At 47.4% G+C, this 24,061-nt stretch overlaps 1 protein-coding gene across 3 annotated transcripts in view; it reads left to right on the top strand.

Moving 5' to 3' along the window:
• LIG1 (DNA ligase 1) overlaps positions 1-24,061 on the top strand; it is a 572,167-nt gene that overhangs the window by 133,132 nt on the left and 414,974 nt on the right. Inside the window, exon 1 of one of the 3 annotated variants that reach the window (XM_077250676.1) lies at positions 8,579-8,711. The exons of the other annotated variants lie outside the window; for them this stretch is intronic. Coding sequence (XP_077106791.1) covers positions 8,650-8,711 — 62 coding nt within the window. The 5' untranslated portion in view covers positions 8,579-8,649. Of the gene's footprint in view, positions 1-8,578; positions 8,712-24,061 lie in introns of those variants that run through there. 3 annotated transcript variants of the gene reach the window in all.

Consider the following 24,061-nt stretch of genomic DNA (forward strand, 5'->3'; position numbering starts at 1 on the left):
ATGCTTTTCCGCCAATCCCAATCCTTGCCAAGGTTCTACGGAAGATACGCCTAGAAAGGACTCCAACTATCCTGATAGCTCCATTGTGGCCCAAAAGGAGTTGGTTCAACCTAATTATCCATCTACAAGTGGATGGACCAGTAATGTTGCCGATAAAGCACGATCTTCTTTCTCAGGGTCCCATTCTCCACCCAGACCCACAGAAGTGGAACTTGGTGGCGTGGTTGCTGAAACCCAGGTTTTAAGAGCTAAAGGACTATCAATCTCTGTCATAGCTACTCTACAAAAATCGAGAAAACCGGTAACCAACGCCATCTACAACAAAATCTGGAAAAAGTTTTCTTCATTCTGTCTGCCTAACCTTCCAGACCCTCTCAAGCCTAATATACCCATCATATTGGACTTTTTACAAAAAGGCTTGGAAATAGGTCTTAGGCCCAGTACCCTCAAGGTCCAGGTCTCTGCACTTAGCTCGGTCTTTGATCAAGATTTAGCGAGTCATCGCTGGATTAAGAGGTTTATGACATCAGCCACTAGAATGAATACTAGAAAACAGATCATAGTCCCCCCATGGGACCTCAATGTAGTTCTCCAAGGTCTGACAGGTCAACCCTTTGAACCACTGTCTTCTTGTTCTCCACAAAACTTAGCATATAAAGCTGTGTTTTTGATAGCCATTACTTCAGCCAGAAGGATTGGTGAATTAATTACAGGCCTTGTCTACACGAGAACCTTATCTTCTCGTAAGAGATGATTCAATTGTGCTTCGTCTTGATCCGTCCTTTCTTCCGAAGGTTATCTGACTTTCATCGTTCTCAAGAGATTTTTCTACCAACCTTTTGCCACAATCCAGCAAACTTGGAAGAAAGGAGATTCAACACCTTGGATGTCCGGCGTATTCTTTTACAGTACTTGGACCTGACCCGTTTGTTTAGAATTGATCATAACCTATTTATCCATCTCTCAGGACAAAACAAAGGTAAAAAAGTAGCCAAAAGTACCATCGCTACATGGATCAAGAATGCTATAACGGAAGCCTACCTCGCTCAAAACAAATTGCCTCCAGTAGGAATCAAAGCCCATTCAACCAGATCTACATCGGTTTCCTGGGCAGAAAGAGCAGGCGCATCTCCGGAGCAGATTTGCAGGGCAGCAACGTGGTCTTCACTCCATACCTTCTCTAAACATTACAGACTAGATGTATTGTCCAATAAGGACTTAGCCTTCGGCCGTAAAGTACTCCAGGCCGTTGTCTCTCCCTAGTGCCAAATTAGTTGGTATTCCTCCATATGCCGTCGTGGAAGGTGACTAGAGAAAATAGAATTATTCTTACCGTTAATTCGGTTTCTAGGAACCTTCCATGACGGCACTAATTTCCCACCCGACATATATTCCTGGATTAGTTCTGGGATTCTAAAGGTAAACCAGTGCAATGGTCTCAGTTGTAAGTCACTGGCAAGTGGGAGGTGGGAGGTCCTTTTAACCTCTGTGTTTCCTGTTCCCCATTAGGGCAAAGAGACAACCTCCATATGCCGTCGTGGAAGGTTCCTAGAAACCGAATTAACGGTAAGAATAATTCTATTTTTTCTCCTGTAAAATTTGTCACCATGCGCACCAAAAACGCAAACGCAGGGAAAAAAACGCATAGAAAAGCGTGCAAACGCTGCGTTTTTTTAACTGCATTCGTTCCCGCATGCCTCTAAAAAAAACTTAGCGTTTGCACGCTTTTCTATACATTTTTTCCTGCACTTGCGGATGCGGACTAAACGCTGCGGATTCTAACACAAATGTGAAACTAGCCTAACCCTTCAGGCGCTTCACAGGAACTGATGCAATGTGTAAGGAATAAAATACATTTACCTTTTTTTTTCAGAAAAAATTAACTTTAGACCTAAACTTTTTTCATTTTCACAAGTGTGACAATAGAAAATGGCCCCCAAAATTTGTTGTGCAATTTTTCCTGAGCATGCGATACCTTATTTGTTGGTGCACAGCAGGGCTCTGAAGGGAGGATTGCCGTTTTAAATGTAAAACATTCTGGAATGATTAGTAGACGCTATGTCGCGTTTGGAGAGCCCCTAATGTGCTTAAACAGTGGAAACCCCCCCACAAGTGACCCAATTTTGTAAACCACTACCCTCAAGGATTGTATCCAGGTGTATAGTGAGCATTTTCAACCTACAGGTACATCACAGAATTTGGTAACATCATGTTGTCATATTGTTGAGCACAAAGGCTCTCTACTCCAGTTTGCATCAGATGCTCGGTTATGCTCCAAATATCGCGTTTGCTCGAATGACGTGCTTGAATCCCCACCCCGTATGTTTTGCGGCTGTTAGACATGAAATAGATTAACTTTTTTTTTTTTTTCTTTTGATCTCTGCGATAGGATCTATCACAGTGCTCTAAAAGAACCAATAGGAAAAATTTGCTATCGTTGCTGGGTACCGGCAGGTAGATTTTTGCGGGTGCACTGCGCATGCTCCTGCCATTTTTTTTTTTTCTTTTTCAAGGCGACACCGGGCTGGGGGACAGATCAGGAGGGCCCCCATTTTTCTCTTTTCGGACATGTATATCACGACAGGAAGTAATTGCAACAGTGGTACCCTTTTTTTTGTGATTGTCGTTATTCCTTGAATAACTGCAATCATGAGATCAAGGATCGAAAAATCCTGCCCTAATTATGTTCTCCAGGGTCTCCGCTACAACCGATAGCTGAAACCCCTGAGATTTTCTGACTGGGGGCGCCACAGCCTTACTCCTGATTGTCGTTTTAAAATTGCAATGAGAGAATAAGTACCCTTAGCTGTCGCCATTTAAACACGTATCGGCGGTTGTTAAAAAAACTTTTCTTTTTCTTTTCCTAAGTTAGTTTTGAAGTTTTTCACAATCCTAAATCACATACAGTAAGAATGTTTGTTTGGATGTGAAGTCATGTTCTAAAGATTATCGAGACATTTTCCGAGTTCAGTAGCAACAATTCAATGTTTGTTCAGTTTATATGCACATACAAGGCGGATGGCAAATCTTCACGTTCCAGAAGGTTTAAGGCTGGTTTCACACTTGGCGTTGGGCAGAGCTGCGGAGGACTGCGTAGTTCCTCCGTTAAGCCCCGCCCACTGCCACACCTCTTCCATTCAGCTCCCCCTACGTCTGCATACCTATCTTTAACATTGGGTACGCAGGCCATGCTGATGTATGCGGATGCCTCCACATGCGTCGTTTTGATGCTGCACCAAACTGCATTGAGCACAACATGTTGCATTTTGTTGCGGTCGGCGCAGCGTCAAACCGACGCATGCGGACGCATCCACATACATCCGCATGGCCTGTACACCCAATGTTAAAGATAGTTACGCAGGCAGCGTCGGACTGGCCCACCGCAGAACCGGAGGATTCTCCGGTGGGCCCAGGCCCTGACACCTGCTGGCATACAGTGCCAGCAGTGCCTAGGGCCCCCGCTGTTCCAGGGGCCCCCAGCAAGTGGGGTGTCGCTAATAGCACACACCACGCTGCTGCTATGGGGCCCCCAGTACCAGCGGAGCAGCATCGGGTGACAGGAAGCCAAAGCCTGTCCCCGCTGCTAAAGTGAAATGAATATTCATGCTTCCCCACGCCCCCATGGGCGTGGGGAGGAGTGAATTCATTTCACTATAATAGCGGGCAGCGTTTGCCGCAAATTGCGGCAAAACACTGCCCGCTATCAGAGCCCGCAGACCCCCTGCCCCCCCCTGCTCCCTCAGGGGCCCCCCAGCTCACACGGCCGCTATGGGGCCGTAAGCCAGGGGTCCCGGCGCCAACGGCGCCCCCCAGCGCTCGTTAATGGGGAGAGAGCGTCAGATGATGCTCCCTCTCCCATGATTCCCCTCGCTGCTGACACACAGCTGGTGCGCGATGACGTCACTTCATCACGCACCTGCTGTGTGTGAGGCTGACAGCAGCACAGCTCCTGACATTGGAGTAGAGTCGCTGCTGGAGTCAGCGTGGGAGCGAGGAGGAGAGCTGAGTATTGTGCTTTTTCTTTTTTAAATTATTGAGTCCTGGTTGTATGGGGCAGGGGGGGGTTGGGGGGGGTGAGCTGCATGATGCCCTATGGGGCAGGGGGTGAGCTACATGATGCCCTACGGGGCAGGGGGGTGAGCTGTATGATGCCCTACGGGGCAGGGGGGTGAGCTGCATGATGCCCTATGGGGCAGGGGGGTGAGCTGCATGATGCCCTACGGGGCAGGGGGGTGAGCTGTATGATGCCCTATGGGGCAGGGGGGGTGAGCTGCATGATGCCCTATGGGGCAGGGGGGTGAGCTGCATGATGCCCTACGGGGCAGGGGGTGAGCTGTATGATGCCCTATGGGGCAGGGGGGGTGAGATGCATGATGCCCTACGGGGCAGGGGGGGTGAGCTGCATGATGCCCTATGGGGCAAGGGGGGTGTGAGCTGCATGATGCCCTATGGGGCAAGGGGGGGTGTGAGCTGCATGATGCCCTATGGGGCAAGGGGGGGTGTGTGAGCTGCATGATGCCCTATGGGGCAAGGGGGGTGTGAGCTGCATGATGCCCTATGGGACAAGGGGGGGGGGGGGGCTGCATTATACTCTGAGGCTGGTTGCATTATATTCTATGGGGGGACTACGTTATATTCTGTGAGGGGGATACATTGTACCCTATGAGGGGGCTACTTTATTTTCTATGAGGGGGCTACCCCAACCCCTTCTACATAATTAAGACGTGTACTACCTTATGTTATACCCTGATATTAGGGCGTTTTTTCGCCCAATTGGTGGTCTTGTATTTATTTCTATGAAGCTACATAGTGGGCCCCAAGAATGATTTTCTCTGGTGGGCCCAAGGTGCTCCAGTCCGACGCTGTACGCAGGACTCATGCAGATGCAGATGGAGCTGAATGGAAGAGGTGTGGCAGTGGGCGGGGCTTAACAGAGGAATTACGCAGCCCGCCGCAGTTCTGCCCAACTCAAATGTGAAACCAGCTTAAGCAGGTCATCACTCTGGTTTAGGCTTGGGCTATACATATTTCACCATGCTGAAATCGCAGCAACACATTACCACGTTGATTGTAATGATTTTCTGTAGTGTCGTATTCCATTGTTCGACAGCATCACAAATGTTTTCTAAATGTGTTGGATACTCTGTCGCTGGTCGCAAGTCATATGTAATACTCTTGCCATAGAATTCAATGCAAGGCGCATGTTACATGCCACTTGTCCAGACTTTGTTGTAGCTGTGCTGTTTTTCTTTACTGAAAAATCAGAGTTTTGAAATACTCATGTGACAGCAAGTTGCACAAACGTTTTATCGCATGACCCTTGTTACTGTGTAGCCTCAGCCTTATGGTGCTAGCTTCATACCAGTTCCAGCAGGGCTGGCTCCAGGTTTTCGTGGTCCCCGGGCGAAAGAGTCTCAGTGGGCTCCTTTAGATACCTCAATTCATGATGCACAGATACGGCAGAGAAATATAAGTATAGTACAATGCCAAAGAGTTCACTTCTTACATTACATGAGTGATATCTATAGCTCAGAAACTGGACAGTATAGTCCTCCATACAGTATTATGGGCACCACATAGTGCTCTATACAGAATAATGATCCCCATATAATGTTCCATACATAATAATGGACCACATATAATGCTCCATACAGTATAATTGACCCATATAATGCTCCATACAGAGTAATGGACCCCATATAATGCTCCTCCATACAGTATAATAGACCCCATATAATGCTCCATACAGTATAATAGACCCATCCATTATACATGGCTCCATCCATTCTCCCATTGATGCTGTGAAGTAGTCCTATGCCTTTAGCAGAGAAACACCCCCAAAACGCAATGTTTCTACCTCCTTGCTTGACATCCATACAGAATAATGGACCCCATATATTGCTCCATACAGAATAATGGACCCCATATAATGCTCCATAAAGTATAATGCCCCATATAAGGCCACATACAGTGGGGGGAATAATTATTTGATCCCTTGCTGATTTGCCCTCTGACAAAGACATGAACAGTGTATAATTTTAAAGGTTGGTTAATTTTAACAATGAATGAGAATATCAAAAATAAAATCCAGAAAATCACATTATATAAATTATATAAATTTATTTGCATTTTGCTGTGAGAAATAAGTATTTGATCCCCTACCAACCATTAAGAGTTATGGCTCCCACAGACCAGTTAGGGTAGATGCACACGTTGCGGATTTGACTGCGGATCTGCAGCGGATTTGGCCCTGCACATCCGCAGCAGTTTTCCATGCGGTGTACAGTATGTGAGGACTCGTGCCAAAAAACGAAAAAGGTGAACCCTCTGGACCGTGACGATGAACCCCTCACGGACGAGCTGACCAGATGGACCGCCCCCTATACAGGGAGTGTTAGGGGCAGGCCTGCGAGGGACTATCGCCACAGAAGCTGGAGGATCTAGACGGAAAATAACGGACTGGCGATGACGGCAGGAAGTCAGGATAGATGGGAACTGCAGAGACTAAGAACGGGAGGGTATGACGAAGACAGAGGCCTGGCGGGGAACAATACGGAGACACTGAGACTGACGGGAGCAAGGCAGGGACACGGGAGCATAGAGGGGTACCGCAGAGAAACTGGAACTGATGGTAACATGGCAGGTACACAGGAAACAGACACGGCACTGTAAAGAAAAGCAGAGACCCAAGGTCAGAGGACAAGGAACGCACAGGGACCATGGGCGGCCAGAAGCACTTGAAAACACAAATGATCATCAGGCACAGAGGGGCAGGCGGAAGCAGTTTACATACCAGAGCGGCGCAGCACTTCCGGGTGAAGGTCCTCCAAGATGATAGAGAGGATGGGAAGAAGCGCAGACAAGATTAGAAGTGCGCACGCGCAGTGCTGAACCTGGCGTGCTCACGCGCCCGACGACCAGCAGAGGGCGGAAGTGCGCGCTGAGAAGAAGATGCTGCAGGAGGAGAGACGCGCTGGGACGCCGAGAACAGGTAAGTATGACAGGGCGCAGGGAGCGGCGGCATGACACAGTACAATGTAAACCTATGGAAAACAAAAATCGCTGTGCACATGCTGCGGAAAAAAACATGCGGATTCGCAATGTGTTGAAGGTAAAAAATAACAAACAAAAAAAAACAGTACATATACAGTTCATACTCGCCATCTACACCTAATCCCCAAAGCCCTCGCTCACCTGAAACAAAAGCTAAAATAATAAGCCTGGGGAACCTCAGGCACCAGGGCCATTTCCGGCCCTCGATAACCTTTTATCAGGCCCCCGAGCAGATTCTCAGGCACCGCATTCTTGGGCAGGGAGCTGTATTTTGATTACAACCAGCTCATTAATTTCTTCTTGCTCTGTTAGCACACACATGCAGTGTTCACTACTGAACACTGAAGGGCATGCAATGAAAGATTTTGTCCTTAAACCAGTGCCAGAGTCAGGATGTACTTTGTGGGCGGAGTTTGTACTGCCCCCGAAGGATGGTATAAATATCCAAATGGCCCTTGGCAGAAAAAAGATTCCCCACCTCTGTAATAAACCAACAATGTACTCCCTGTGTCTGACGTAATCCAATTAATACGATTGTCCCACAACGATCTCCAGTGGAGAGCTGTAACATCAACTGATGCGACCACTCTCCAGGGGCTGCGGGATACAATGACAGAAGGTGTCCTTCCGCACTGTATCCCTCCACTGCTGTGAGTACAGTAAAGTTCTTACTGTCACTTGCGGCACAACTGCGTGGGAAAATTCCCACGCAGCATTGCCGTAAAGCGAGACAATGAACTAAAGTAACCTTTTCAGTGATGCACTGTCAGTGGTGTGTCACTGGAGGCCTACAGAGCAGTCACATCTCCTGATGTCACCGCTCTTTAGGGGAGATCGTCGTGGCACACTCGTTATTATTTGGACTGCATCTGACAGGGAGTATACGGTTGGTTTATTATTTTATATTTTTTTCAGGCGATCGAGGGCGTCGCAGGAATTAGGCGTGTTTGTAAGTATGGTGAAATTAAGAATATTAAAATACTTTTTCCAGGTCACCACCTGACAGCACCATGGAGGACGTCCTCCTTATCCATATAAAAGCGTCTAAGGCAACCATTGCGAGATGGATCAAATCTACAATTAGTTTAGCTTATGAAGCGCAGTGAAAGAGTTCCCCGGATGATCTTAGAGCCCATTCATCTAGAGTCATGGGCAGAAAAGGAGGGGGGGGGGGGGCCTTCGGCAGAACAGATCTGCAAAGCTGCATCCTGGTCCAGCCTTAGTACCTTCTCGAAACATTATAAGCTAGATGTAGTATCAACGCAGTTAGCTTTTGGTAGAAAGGTGCTTCAAGCAGCAGACCCACCCTAAATACCATTCTTCTTTGGTATTTCTCCATGGTGCTGTCAGGTGGTGACCTGGAAAACGGTAATTAGACCTACCGGTAATTGAATTGTATTTCAAGGAATCCATCCTGACAGCACTGTTAGCTCCCTCCCTAATGTTGTTCTGTATACTCATGTGATGTAACATTTGTATGACTGATTATTTTGCTGGAATAAACCTTCTTTTTGCATCCATCCAGATGTTACTTTGAAAATCACTGAAGGGTGGTAGGGGAGGGTCCTTTTAACCTCTCGTGTTTCCTGTCCCATTATGGATAAGAAGGACGTCCTCCATGATGCTGTCAGGATGGATTCCTGGAAATACAATTACCGGTAGGTCTAATTACCGTTTTTCTGGCTTTGTATCACGAAGTGACTGTCCAAGCGTGACACAACCCAACGGGTGGTCGGTCACAAAGCGGCGAGACTCACAAGGGAACACCTCGGACATTTTAACAACGGTGGGCCCTGCGATAGGGAACGGGGAAATGGACATCTCCTGCACTCTCCTAAGGATGTGCCCTGATCTCCCTGACGTCCCTATACAGGTTTTTTTCAACCTGTCGCCGAGCAGGATACCTAAGCCCTCGCTTGCCCTGCACCTATCCCTATAAGGCTTCTTTCACACTTCAGTTGTTTGGCATCAGTTTGCTCCGACATCATGACGGATCCGTCAAAATTGTTGAGAAAACCGTTCTAACGGATCCGTTTTTTAGACGGATCCGTTACATAGATGCGTCCGTTAGAACCGTTTTTCCATCCGTTGTAACCGTTTTTTGACGGATCCGTTTTTTAAAAAAGGAGGATCTCAATGTGATTGGCTACTGGAAACTACTGGGAAACTATATATACAGTGTATTTACACCACATCTTTGAAAGGTTGTAGAGAAAGTGGCAAAGATGGAAGGGGTGCTGGCGAATATTGTGAAGATATGTGTGGATTTCACTTTTGAGGCTAATCGGTTGGCAGTCATCGTTCGAGACAAGGAGGAAGAAAGACTGCGCATCCTGCGGCAGCGGCGGAAAAGAAGGCTGTGGATCCATCCTATCACAGCCCAACGCATGACCCGTGGCGTTTATTCCGCACTGTACATTGAATTGAGGGAAAATCCTGAAAAATTCTTCAGCTATGTGCGCATGAAAGCGGAAAATTTTGAAATTTTGTTAAGCAATGTTGAAGAATCAATACGGAGACGAGACATCCAGATGCGCTTCTCCATATCACCAGTGGAGCGTCTGATGGTGACTATTCGGTAAGCTATTCTTTTTTTTTTTAATGATTCTCATTCATCAGACTTATAACTGTAATGTTGTTTTTTGAAGTTTTTATTAATTATTGTCTTTTCCTTTTGTTAACAGATTCCTTGCAACTGGAGAATCGTTTTCATCCCTACATTTCCAGTACAGGCTTGGGATATCCACAATCTCAGGGATCATCAGAGAGACCTGGCATTGTGGGATTGCTTACAAGCTGAATACATTCCAGAGCCATCACAGGAGAGGTGGCTGGAGATTGCCTACAATTTTGAAGAAATATGCCAGTTCCCAAATTGTGTGGGAGCAGTCGATGGGAAGCATTTAAGGATTGTCAAACCTTATGGCTCTGGATCAGAATTTTACAACTACAAAAAGTACTTCTCAATTGTATTGATGGCCATAGCCGACGCACACTGCAAATTTATCACTGTGGATATCGGTGCGTATGGACGCGCAAATGACTCCCAGATTTTTAAAACTTCACCAATGGGGCGTCGTTTGTATGGAGAGACATTTGACTTTCCACCGCCTAGACCTCTCCCTGGAACCACCGGTCCACCATTACCATTTGTGTGCGTTGGAGATGATGCCTTCCAGCTTTCACCACACTTGATAAAACCCTATGGAAGTAGTGGACTGACCCAGAGGAAGAAAATTTTTAATTATCGCTTAACCAGAGCACGAACAGTTGTGGAATGTGCCTTTGGCATATTAACTGCTAAATGGAGAGTCCTACTAACTGCAATTAAACTGCAGACTGACACTGTTGATGATGTGGTGAAGGCTTGTGTGCTACTTCACAATTTTGTATTATCCAAAGAACATGTTTCCCTGGAGGATAATGTGTCAGAAATCACCTTGCGGGATTAACACAACACAAGATTTCGCAGTCCAGTAGCAGTCTCCAGAATGTGGGACAATTTTGCAGACTACTTCATGTCTCCTCAAGGATCAGTTGACTTGGCAGTACGAAATGGTGTAAATTTTTTTTTTTCACACTTGTAAATATACCATGTTTTTTGTTTTGTTACAAAACCTTTGGACTTTAACCTCGCAGTATTGTATGTTTTGTACCGGTACCCTATTACACATTTTCTACTGTTACTTTTACCATAACCTTGGTGGCTTTTATACAGTTAAAAAAAAAAAAAAAGACAGACAATAAAATTGTTTTTAAACCAAAAAAAGTTTTATTTATTTACAAGTTTACAGGTTCTCATAATTTGGGGTGGAGATAGTAGCGGAGGGGCTGACAGGGCGGACCACATCGATAGTGGGGGACAGGACATCACGGGGAGGAACAGAAGTGGAATGGGTGGTGAAAACATGAGGTTGGGCAGGGAGTTGAGGTACAAATGTGGACTGTGGGAGGTATGGTGAAGGTGTTGGTGGGATTGGGAACGGTGAAGTGAAAGGGGAAGAATGGAAAGGGGAAGGTAGGTACTGGGAAATACTAAGGGGAAGGAAGGAATGGCGAAGGAGTAGAAGGAGGATGGACGGGAGGAGGAGGATGGAGCGGAGGAGGATGGACGGGAGGATAGATGGCGGCTTGAGGGGGGAAAGGTGTTGAAACATGAAGGGTAGGTGGAGGGGCTTGGGACATCGCCTGCGCTAGAGCAGTATGGCAGCCTTGCATCACATGCATCTGCAGGTCAGGAGTTAAATTTTCCATGTGCCTGAGGACCGACTGAAAAAAACAGTGTCTTGGTGACTGGTTTGCATCTGAATGCATCCTATCCAGAGGACTGCTGAGTTCAAGTATGCTTTTGTTAAGCATATTGTACCCAGCAGATGTTTGCTCACCCAAAAGCTTGATGGCATTCTGGAAGGCTGCATTCAGATGCAAAAACTCCGGCGCATAGCTCCTTTCCTGACCTCTCTGGCGCTGCCGTCCTGACCCCAAAGGTGGTCTAGATGTTGTGGCAGTGTCAGACGGGTGGGGTAAAGGGAACTCTAACTCATCACCTACAGCTGCAAGTGACGAAGTCCGCCCTGCTGCTCCAGCGCTGGTGGATGGGGCCGAGGGATCACACAAAAGGGAAGGTACAGATACAGAGGGGTCGACGTGCTCCCTGGTGGCGGACTCCTGAGAGTGCGCTCCAGAGGGATGCAACTCTGATGCAGGCTGCCGAGTGCTGCAGACAGTGCTGTTAAAGAAGAAAAAAAATATAGTATCTTGATATTACAATTGCCCTTGCTGCCAAAAAAAATTGAAGGTTACACATTTTAGCAGTTTGACTGAAAACATGTGGTGTTGAATATTTACCTTCTGCTCAGCAGCGTCGACCGGAGGAACGAGAGGGCTCTGGCATATTTATACCTGCTCCTGCGTCTTCTAGATCCACTCGGGGCCTGCATCTCCTTGTTAAACTCCCTCTTGAAGCGATCCCTGAGTGACCTCCACCGCACGATAACCCTGTTACCTGGAAAGATAAAGCAAAAATTGGTTACTATACAACACATTAAATCATGCTAACCTAAGTTAGTGAAGTGTGAATACTTACGCGCTAGATCCTGGGCCCCAGCGTCGAGTTCCTCCCAGTTCTCCAGAACAGCACTGCACACTTCCTCCCATAGCCGTCGGATGATGAACTGGTCAGCATGGTGGCGGTCCGCCATGTTCCACAGCGGCTTCCGATTTTGAACCTCTTGTATGAGGGTGTCCACATCTATCCCCTCCACTTCCTCAGCCTGTTCTTGAGCACGCTGTGAAGCCTTAACAAAAAAAAAAAAAAAAAAATTTATAAAGGGAAAGATTATACCACATGAATTTTAAAGTTTACTATACACCAAACCAAAAAGGAACTTACTCTTCGGCGACCGCCGCGATTAGCATTCTGACTATGGGAGGTGCTTTGAGGAACTCTAGGTTGAGCCCCAGATTGTGAAGACTAATAAAAAAAGTAAATAAATAAATTATGTGCTTGGATGGAGGCATATGTACTGTGTATGTGCTGTGCTGAATGTTTGTTGGGTGTAGTGTGTTTTATGTGAGGATTTGTCTCTGCAAAACTTACACTATGCGCTCCCGCTCCTTGCATTTCTCCACCCTGCCAGTCTCCTTCTGGAAGCCCCTCTGCTTCAGCTTCCTGTGAAAACAGAATAAATACATATAGAGTTCAAAAACATATGTTACCAGAGATGTACCCAAAAAAATTTATGAAGAAAAAAAAAAAATCACCTCAGGTGGCTGACGATGTGAGGGGGAGCTCCCAGAAGAAGACATTATGGTCCTGTTTTCTAAACTTGGGGGGGCCTGGCTGCGTCTGTCTTGGGTCCTTGCTGCGTTTGTCTTGGGTCCCTAAGAATCTGCAAGTATAAAGAGAGTTCAAAGCTACTATTCAAAAGGATAGATACAGCTTTCAGGACTTTATACTTACATCTGTTTTCCAAACTTGGGGGGCCTGGCTGCGTCTGTCTTGGGTCCTTGCTGCGTTTGTCTTGGGTTCCTTGCTTGGTCCCTCTAAGAATCTTCCAATTTAAACACAGTTTTAATTAGAATGATTATGTATTGGTATGCCAACATACATTTTGATTCCCCCCCCAAAAAAAAAAATTATTACACCCTAAAAAAAAAAAAAAAAAAAAAAAGTGTTAACTGTTACCTTCAAACTTGATATGCTTGATGCGCAAGCTGCAAAACCCTCCACCTCCTGTTTCCCCCCCAAAATTCCTTGAAAGCAACACCAAAACTACTTCAAACTTGATATGCGCCATGCGCATGTTGGTAAACCTACCCCACCCCCTCCTCCAGACAGTTTCAACCTTATAAAAAATTTCCCTCATTCAAAGTTAAAATACCAATACCCAAAAATGTTAATTATGATTACCCTAGAGTTACTATTTTCTAAACCAGATAACATTTTCTATACCAAAGGTTTGCATTCCGCATTTGTATATAGAACCTCAAACACCTTTATTGAATGTAGACCCAGTTTTTAATTTATCTTGAAATCATACTACGAACAGTTTTGTGGAATTTTTATTACAATTTTTTTTTTTTGTTGGAAAGTAGGAGCTACACTGCTCTTTATTTTAAATACCAGTACAGTATGAAAAATAACTGCTGGCTGCTGGCAGGGTCTGTCTTGCTGGCTGCTGGCAGGGTCTGTCTTGCTGGCTGCTGGCAGGGTCTGTCTTGCTGGCTGCTGGCAGGGTCTGTCTTGCTGGCTGCTGGCAGGGTCTGTCTTGCTGGCTGCTGGCAGGGTCTGTCTTGCTGGCTGCTGGCAGGGTCTGTCTTGCTGGCTGCTGGCAGGGTCTGTCTTGCTGGCTGCTGGCAGGGTCTGTCTTGCTGGCTGCTGGCAGGGTCTGTCTTGCTGGCTGCTGGCAGGGTCTGTCTTGCTGGCTGCTGGCAGGGTCTGTCTTGCTGGCTGCTGGCAGGGTCTGTCTTGCTGGCTGCTGGCAGGGTCTGCCTTGCTGGCTGCTGGCAGGGTCTGCCTTGCTGGCTGCTGGCAGGGTCTGCCTTGCTGGCTGCTGGCAGGGTCTGTCTTGCTGGCTGCTGGCAGGGTCTGTCTTGCTGGCTGCTGGCAGGGTCTGTCTTGCTGGCTGCTGGCAGGGTCTGTCTTGCTGGCTGCTGGCAGGGTCTGTCTTGCTGGCTGCTGGCAGGGTCTGTCTTGCTGGCTGCTGGCAGGGTCTCTCTTGCTGGCTGCTGGCAGGGTCTCTCTTGCTGGCTGCTGGCAGGGTCTCTCTTGCTGGCTGCTGGCAGGGTCTGTCTTGCTGGCTGCTGGCAGGGTCTGTCTTGCTGGCTGCTGGCAGGGTCTGTCTTGCTGGCTGCTGGCAGGGTCTGCCTTGCTGGCTGCTGGCAGGGTCTGCCTTGCTGGCTGCTGGCAGGGTCTGCCTTGCTGGCTGCTGGCAGGGTCTGCCTTGCTGGCTGCTGGCAGGGTCTGCCTTGCTGGCTGCTGGCAGGGTCTGCCTTGCTGGCTGCTGGCAGGGTCTGCCTTGCTGGCTGCTGGCAGGGTCTGCCTTGCTGGCTGCTGGCAGGGTCTGCCTTGCTGGCTGCTGGCACGGTCTGTCTTGCTGGCTGCTGGCACTGCGTTCTCTCTGCTTGATGGCACATTGAGGTATGTCCTGTCCTGTTTATATAGTTTTGGGGTTGTCTGGGCAAAGTATCTACTTTTTGGAGCATGCTAAATTGAAAATAGCGGATTGGGGCGACAGATCCGCCAAATGACGGTTCGTGACGGATCCGTCGCCCATAGGTACCCATTCTAGGAAATGGCGGTCGTGACGGATCCGTCGCCCATAGGCACCCATTCTAGGAAATGGTGGTCGCGAACCAATTAGGCGCAGACAAAAAATGTTACAATGTCCGTCAATGTCTTAGACAACGTCCGCCAAATTTCGATGGATCCGTCTCATGGCGGATGGAACGGATGACCATCCGCCACAATCCGTCGCTAATGTATGTCTATGGGAAAATAGCGGATCCACAAAAAAAAAATGGCGGATCCGCTGTTTGAGGAAAATGGTGGTTTCAGACTGACGCCAAAAGACTGAAGTGTGAAAGATGTGAAAGAGGCCTAAGTAGGGAATTGGCAGGTGAGAGCACTGGTCCCACCGCTGCACTAATACAACACAGGGGAAGATAAAGACAACAAAGGGACAAAGAAACAATAACACCACACTTGGCTTTCTTTGCTGCAATGCACCGCAAAGCAGAGTGAGGCACCAGATAAGAATTCAGCAGAAGTACCACAGCACTCGGCCAGCTCATTCTCCACCCAGGTTGGTCTCCAAAAGGACCTGTATAACCAAGTGGTTACCACCAACATCAACTGACCCAGTAGCAATGCAATAACACCAGCGGCCACCGGGGGGGGGGGGGGACTGCATTAACCCCTGATGACCAGAAAGGAAAAAAAGGTTTTAATCAAAGGAAAACCAGATCTGCCACAGATCCAAACATGGTTCATGACAGTACCCACCTTTCAATGAAGGGCCTCTGGACACTCAACACCGTACCTCAGAGATAACCTACGGTGAGGATGCCTCGATCCACCAGAGTTCACCTCTGCAGTCACCTGACTCTCAGGTTTATGGCAAACGCGGCCTGATGAAAATGCGAACAACGTAGGCTCCGGAGGCGCCACAAATCTCCAGAGCGCCGACCTGGGGAATGAGTTGTGTACATGCGTAACTGGGGGTAACTCCAACTGAAAATTCCCCGGGCTGAGAATGGCCGACACTCGATATGGCCCAATCACCCTGGAACTCCAGGTCCCAGTAGCACACTTCCACCTGATATTTTTGGTGGACACCCATAAGTACTCACTTAAGTACTTCATAAGTAATTCACACATAGGTCTGGACCTGAACCTTTCTTTATTTTCACACATACTTTGTGAAAATTCTTTGAGGAATTGACAACAGAGGCGTCCCCCTGTGTCACTACACACATCCCCACCAAGCTCAAAGGGAACCACCACCCTCTCCTGACCCCTCCTGCTAAGGGGACTACGACACTCAGGGTTAGCATGTGGTGAGGGTTGTCTTGCCCCTACTCCCTGGCAGCACCTCTGCTGCCCCCACTGGAGAAGGAGTAGGTTGTAGAAGGACGGCAGAGATAGTCCCCCGGGCAGCAGCCCTCACGAGACTGATCCCAACTGACCACTTCCCTTGACCGCCAATCTATGACGGGATTGTGCTTTTTCAACCAAGGGAGTCCTAAAACAATGAGTGTTGGCATTCCCCCCAAGACGACAGGGACTCCCTATACGCAGGTGTATATCATCCACAACCTGGGTCACCCACCCCTGGCTGAGTGGTACAGAGTCAATGGCCTGGATGCTTAGGGGTTTAGTTAATGTCCTACACCTCAGGCCATGGGTCTGGACAAAAAGAGCATCCACCAGATTGACACCTGCTCCACTGTCCACAAGCATTGGTATACACTCAGTTACCCCACCAACCACTACTTCAGCTGACAGGGTACACTGAGGAGAAGAAATGGAGAAAATATACACTCCCTGGTCGCCTCCCTCCACATGACCAGGGGGTCACGGCTTCTTAGGTGGTAAAGGTATTTTGGCGTTAGCTGGGCAGACACCTATAAAATGACCGGTCTGCCCACAGTAAAAACATGCCCCCACACCACGGCGAACCGAAGGCAACCCCGTTTTGGATACAACTCCTCCCACCTGCATGGGTTAGTCCGCCTGCTCAGGTGGGTCCCCCTCCCTAGCAAGGACTACCGGGGGCATGTTTGGTGTATGTCTCTCCCTCAAGCTCCTATCTACCCGGATGGCAAGGGACATGGCGGCTTCCAACGACTTGGGGGCAGCGTACTGCACCAGAGTATCTTGCGACCTTGGGGACGGACCCTGCACAAAATGGCCCCTAAGGGCAGGGTCATTCCACTGTGTGGCCCACCTCCTGAACTCTGAACAATACTCCTCAGCCGTCCAGCCCCCCTGCTTCATCTTACGGAGTCAGGATTCCGCCAGAGTGACGCTATCAGGATCACCATACACCAGCACCAGAGCCGTAAAAAACGTGTCCACCGACCGTAGTGATGGAGACCGGGTCGGCAGGGAGAAGACCCAGGATTGGGGATCACCCTAAAGAAGGGAAACTATGATTCCCACCCTTTGTTCCTCACTCCCTGATGGACGAGGGTGGAGCCTGAAGTATAGCTTACAGGCCTTAACCCCTTCCCGACCCATGATGCCTATGTGGCGTCATGGAATGATCGCGTCCCTGCAGATCGGGTGAAGGGGTTAACTCCTATTTTACCCAATCTGCAGGGAGAGGGGGAGTGGTACTTCAGCCCAGGGGGGGGGGGTGGCTTCACCCCCCCCCGTGGCTACGATCGCTCTGATTGGCAGTTTCACTTTCAACAGCCAATCAGAGCGATTTGTAATATTTCACCTAAAAAACTGGTGAAATATTACAATCCAGCCATGGCCGATGCTGCAATACCATCGGCCATGGCTGGAAAACCTGAAGTGACCCCCCCCCACCCCACCGATCGCCCCCCCAGTGCTCCGTTATGGGGTCCGGTTCCCTCCGTCCTGTGCTCCGCTCCCCCGTCCTCCTGCCCGCTCCCCCCCTGCTCCTATGTCACCCCCCCGGTGCTCCGACGCCCCCCCCGTGCCCCGATCTCCCCCCCCTTATACTTACCAAGGCTCCCGGTGTCGGTCCGTCTCCTCGCTGGGCGCCGCCATCTTCCAAAATGGCGGGCGCATGCTCAGTGCGCCCACCGAATCGGCCGGCAGATTCATTACAAGTACATTTTGATCGCTGTGGTAGGTTCTATCACAGCGATCAAAATAAAAAAATAATAAATAAACCCCCCCCCCCTTTATCACCCCCATAGGTAGGGACAATATTAAAATAAAGAAAATATATTTTTTTCTTTTTCCACTAGGGTTAGGGTTAGAACTAGGGTTAGAACTAGGGGTAGGGTTAGGGTTACGGGTAGGGTTAGGGGTAGGGTTATGGCATGTGCACACAGAGCGGATCGGCAGCGGATCCGCAGCGGATCGGCCGCGGATCGGCCGCGGATCCGCAGCGGATCGGCAGCGGATCGGCAGCGGATCCGCAGCGGATCGGCCGCGGATCCGCAGCGGATCGGCCGCGGATCGGCAGCGGATTGGCCGCGGATCCGCAGCGGATTGGCCGCGGATCCGCAGCGGATTGGCCGCGGATCCGCAGCGGATTGGCCGCTGCGAATTCGAAGCAGTTTTCCATCAGGTTTACAGTACCATGTACACCTAAGGAAAACCAAATCCGCTGTGCCCATGGTGCGGAAAATTCCGTGCAGAAACACTGCATTGTATTTTCCGCAGCATGTCAATTCTTTGTGCGGATTCCGCAGCGTTTTACACCTGTTCCTCAATAGGAATCCGCAGGTGAAATCTGCACAAAAAAACACTGGAAATCTGCTGTAAATCCGCAGGTAAAACGCAGTGCCTTTTACCTGCAGATTTTTCAAAAATCGTGCAGAAAAATCTCACACGAATCTCCAACGTGGGCACATAGCCTTAGGGTTAGGGTTGGAATTAGGGCTAGGGTTTGAAATAGGGTTAAGATTAGGCTTGTGGTTAGGGTTACGGATAGGGTTAGGGGTGTGTTGGGGTTACAGTTGTGGTTACGGTTGGGATTAGGGTTACGGTTGGGATTAGGGTTAGGATTAGGGTTGGAATTAGGGTTACGGGTGTGTTACGGTTGTGGTTAGGGGTGTGTTGGGGTTAGGGTTGTGATTAGGGTTATGGCTACAGTTGGGATTAGGATTAGGGGTGTGTTGGGGTTAGTGTTGAAGTTAGAATTGAGGGGTTTCCACTGTTTAGGTACATCAGGGGTCTCCAAACGCAACATGGCGCCACCATTGATTCCAGCCAATCTTGCGTTCAAAAAGTCAAATGGTGCTCCCGCCCTTCCAAGCCCCGGCGTGCGCCCAAACAGTGGTTTACCCCCACATTTGGGGTACCAGCGTACTCAGGACAAACTGGGCAACAACTGTTGGGGTCCAATTTCTCCTGTTACCCTTGCAAAAATAAAAAATTACTTGCTAAAACATAATTTTTGAGGAAAGAACAATTAGTTTTTATTTTCACGGCTCTGCGTTATAAACTTCTGTGAAGCACTTGGGGGTTGAAAGTGCTCACCACACATCTAGATAAGTTCCTTCGGGGGTCTAGTTTCCAAAATGGGGTCACTTGTGGGGTGTTTCTACTGTTTAGGCACATCAGGGGCTCTGCAAATGCAATGTGACGCCCGCAGACCATTCCATCAAAGTCTGCATTTCAAATGTCACTACTTCCCTTCCGAGCCCTGACGTGTGCCCAAACAGTGGTTTACCCCCACATATGGGGTATCAGCGTACTCACAACAAACTGGGCAAGAAATATTGGGGTCCAAATTCTCCTGTTACCCTTGTGAAAATAAAAAATTGCTTGCTAAAACATCTTTTTTGAGGAAAGAAAAATGATTTTTTATTTTCACGGCTCTGCGTTGTAAACTTCTGTGAAGCACTTGGGGGTTCAAAGTGCTCACCACACATCTAGATAAGTTCCCTTGGGGGTCTAGTTTCCAAAATGGAGTCACTTGTGGGGAGTTCCTACTGTTTAGGCACATCAGGGACTCTGCAAACGCAACCTGATGCCCGCAGAGCATTCCATCAAAGTCTGCATTTCAAAACGTCACTACTTCCCTTCCGAACCCCGACGTGTGCCAAAACAGTGGTTTACCCCCACATATGGGGTATCAGCGTACTCAGGAGAAACTGGACAACAACTTTTGGGGTCCAATTTCTCCTGTTACCCTTGGGAAAATAAAAAATTGTGGGCTAAAAAATCATTTTTGAGAAAAGAAAAATTATTTTTTATTTTCATGGCTCTGCGTTATAAACTTCTGTGAAGCACTTGGGGGTTCAAAGTGCTCACCACACATCTAGATTAGTTCCTTGGGAGGTCTAGTTTCCAAAATGGGGTCACTTGTAGGGGAGCTCCAATGTTTAGGCACACAGGGGCTCTCCAAACGCGACATGGTGTCCGCTAACGATTGGAGCTAATTTTCCATTCAAAAAGTCAAATGGCACGCCTCCCCTTTCCGAGCCTTGCCGTGCACCCAAACAGTGGTTTACCCCCACATATGAGGTATCTGCATACTCAGGAGAAATTGCCCAACAAATTTTAGGATCCATTTTATCCTGTTGCCCATGTGAAAATGAAAGAATTGAGGCTAAAAGAAATTTTGTGTGAAAAAAAAGTACTTTTTCATTTTTGCGGATCAATTTGTGAAGCACCTGGGGGTTTAAAGTGCTCACTATGCTTCTAGATAAGTTCCTTGGGGGGTCTAGTTTCCAAAATGGGGTCACTTGTAGGGGAGCTCCAATGTTTAGGCACACAGGGGCTTTCCAAACGCGACATGGTGTCCGCTAACGATGGAGATAATTTTTCATTCAAAAAGTCAAATGGCGCTCCTTCCCTTCCGAGCCTTACCATGTGCCCAAACAGTGGTTTACCCCCACATGTGTGGTATTGGTGTACTCAGGAGAAATTGCCCAACAAAATTTAGGATCCATTTTATCCTGTTGCCCATGTGAAAATGAAAAAATTGAGGCTAAAATATTTTTTTTGTGAAAAAAAAGTACTTTTTCATTTTTACGGATCAATTTGTGAAGCACCTGGGGGTTTAAAGTGCTCACTATGCTTCTAGATAAGTTCCTTGGGGGGTCTAGTTTCCAAAATGTGGTCACTTGTGGGGGAGCTCCAATGTTTAGGCACACGGGGGCTCTCCAAACGCGACATGGTGTCCGCTAAAGATTGGAGCCAATTTTTCATTCAAAAAGTCAAATGGCGCTCCTTCCCTTCCGAGCCCTGCCGTGCGCCCAAACAGTGGTTTACCCCCACATATGAGGTATCAGCGTACTCAGGACAAATTGGACAACAACATCCGTGGTCCAGTTTCTCCTTTTACCCTTGGGAAAATAAAAAATTGTTGCTAAAAGATCATTTTTGTGACTAAAAAGTTAAATGTTCATTTTTTCCTTCCATGTTGCTTCTGCTGCTGTGAAACACCTGAAGGGTTAATAAACTTCTTGAATGTGGTTTTGAGCACCTTGAGGGGTGCAGTTTTTAGAATGGTGTCACTTTTGGGTATTTTCAGCCATATAGAACCCTCAAACTGACTTCAAATGTGAGGTGGTCCCTAAAAAAAATGGTTTTGTAAATTTTGTTGTAAAAATGAGAAATCACTGGTCAAATTTTAACCCTTATAACTTCCTAGCAAAAAAAAAATTTGTTTCCAAAATTGTGCTAATGTAAAGTAGACATGTGGGAAATGTTATTTATTAACTATTTTGTGTCATATAACTCTCTGGTTTAACAGAATAAAAATTCAAAATGTGAAAATTGCGAAATTTTCAAAATTTTTGCTAAATTTCCGTTTTTTTCACAAATAAACTCAGAAATTATCGAACTAAATTTACCACTAACATGAAGCCCAATATGTCACGAAAAAACAATCTCAGAATCGCTAGGATCCGTTGAAGCGTTCCTGAGTTATTACCTCATAAAGGGACACTGGTCAGAATTGCAAAAAACGGCAAGGTCATGAAGGGGTTAAAAACCAAAAATTTATCTCTCCCTCCAGAGAACCTGTCAGGGAGAGATCTTGGGTTCTGGTTGAGCCTGTACCTGAGCCGAGGCCCAGAATCCCAACAACTGCTGCAGATGTTGTACCACCTCACCACGCAGCATCTTAAACTTGTTAGTGAGGGTCTGAAGCATTAAGCCCCGATGACCAGAAAGGTTTTAATCAAAGGAAAACCAGATCTGCCACAGATTCACACTTGGATCGTGACACTTTTTTTTTTTTTTTTTTTAACTCTTTCGCTACTATAGGATTAGTAATGGATAGGTGTTTTATTGACACCTCTCCATGACTAACTGGGCACCTTACAGTAGCAAATGTCACATTAACCCCTTATTACCCCATATGCCACCGCTACACGGCAGTGGGAAGAGAGGGGCTAAGTGCCAGAATTGGCGCATCGAACAGATGCGCCATTTCTGGGGCGATTGCGGGCTGGTGTTTGTAGCCGGGGGTGGCCAATATCCATGGCCCCTTCTTAGGTTATGAATATCAGCCCGCAGCTGTCTGCATAGCCTTTCTGGCTATAAAATATAGGGGGACCTCACATCATTTTTTTTTTTTTTGGGTCCCCCTATTTTAATAGGCAATAAAGGCTATGCAGACATCTGCCGGCTGATATTCATAGCCTGGGAAGGGGCCATGGGTATTACCCCCTTCCCAGGCTACAAATATTGGGCCCTGGCCGTTGGCTCTCCCACTCTGGCACAGAAAATGATGCGAGAGCCGCATTTTTTCCCAGTTTTTTTGTTTTGCAAAATTAAACATATTATTCATTAATAAACATCGGCCTTGCTATTCTATATCTACGGATATAGTATTCCAAAAAAGGAAGCAGCACACTACTGTCTGTGAATAAGGAGCTATTTTATTTAGCCCAAGATGGCGACATTTCGGTTTAGTGTATCAAACCTTTTTCAAGCAGTGCTTTAACCCCTTAACGACCGCCGATACGCCTCTTAATGGCGGCAGTTAAGGGTACTTAAACCACAGCGCCGTTAATTAACGGCGCTGTGAAAAAAAGTGTATAGCGCCCCCCCAGAGTCGGATTTTCTCTTGGGTCTCGGTTGCTGGGGGTAGCCGAGACCACACATGATTCGGGTCGGTTTTTACTGACCCCCGAGTTGCGATCGCTGGTAATTAACCGTTTACTGGCGGTCGCAAAACGTCACGAAGGTCCTTCTCGGCACAGCATCTTTGGAACCGGAGCGCCGCGTGCAGCGCCGAGAAGATCCGGACATCAGAGGGTGAGTATAACCAATTTTTATTATTTTTAACATTACTATTGATGCTGCATATTGCTGCATATGCAGCATCAATAGTATAGGAGTAATCCCGCAGCGGAAATCGCAAAACAAACCGCGATAAATCTGCAGGGATAACCGCAGCGGTTTTGCCCTGCAGATTTATCAAATCCGCTGCGGGAGAACCCGCAGAGGACCCCGCAAAGTGTGCACATAGCCTTACTGTGACAATGACAGTAGATACATTTTAAAAAAACAGATCATAGAGCTTGTTGTAAAGGATAGTGTGCCTATTTCATTATTTTCATGACCAGCTTTTATGTGTCTGAATGGGGAAATGGCCCGCAAGCTTGGTGTTTCTCTGGAGAGAGAGAGAGTATTAGAAAATTAGTAATCGAAGAAGCTTTTAAACAAAAGGAAGAACTTAAACTCTCAAGGGACGCTTTTTGTTTCTTAAATTAAATGCCTGCACACGTCACAGAGTGAACTATTTTTGCCATCAATGTCCGATTTGTTTGTGACAAAAATTAAATAGTTACCAAGACATTGGCAGTAAAAGACACCAAAGCTCATCACACCAGTGAGTTTCTCCAGGTCTTGGTGGAAAAGGTTCTGCAAGACTATGAACTTAGAAAAGAGCAAGTTCTTTCTGTCGTAACTGACAATGCTTCAAATATGATAAGTACTATTAAGCTAATGAATGAGAGTAATGATGGTGACCAGAATCTAGAAGAACATTCTGAGTCCACAGACACAGAAATGTTTGAAATAGAGGATCACAGTATTGTAACTGAGGAACAAACTGAAGTTGCTTCAGATGAACAGCAACATGATAGTTTAGATGATCTTGTTGAAACTGTGTCAATAAGTTCTTTCATTCATCACATGCGCTGCGTTGTGCATACGCTACAGCTGGCTATAAGAGACAGTCTGCAAGAAGGACGTGCTGCTGCACTGATTGGCAAGGTGAGAAAATTGGCTACTGTTGCCAGAACCCCTAAAGTTGACTCAATTTTGAAGAGACGTGCTGGAAAAGGGGCAATTATTGATCAAGCCACACGATGGGGCAGTACTTACTTAATGATTCAG

Source organism: Ranitomeya variabilis, chromosome 4, assembly GCF_051348905.1.
Source record: "Ranitomeya variabilis isolate aRanVar5 chromosome 4, aRanVar5.hap1, whole genome shotgun sequence".
Taxonomy (NCBI): domain Eukaryota; kingdom Metazoa; phylum Chordata; class Amphibia; order Anura; family Dendrobatidae; genus Ranitomeya; species Ranitomeya variabilis.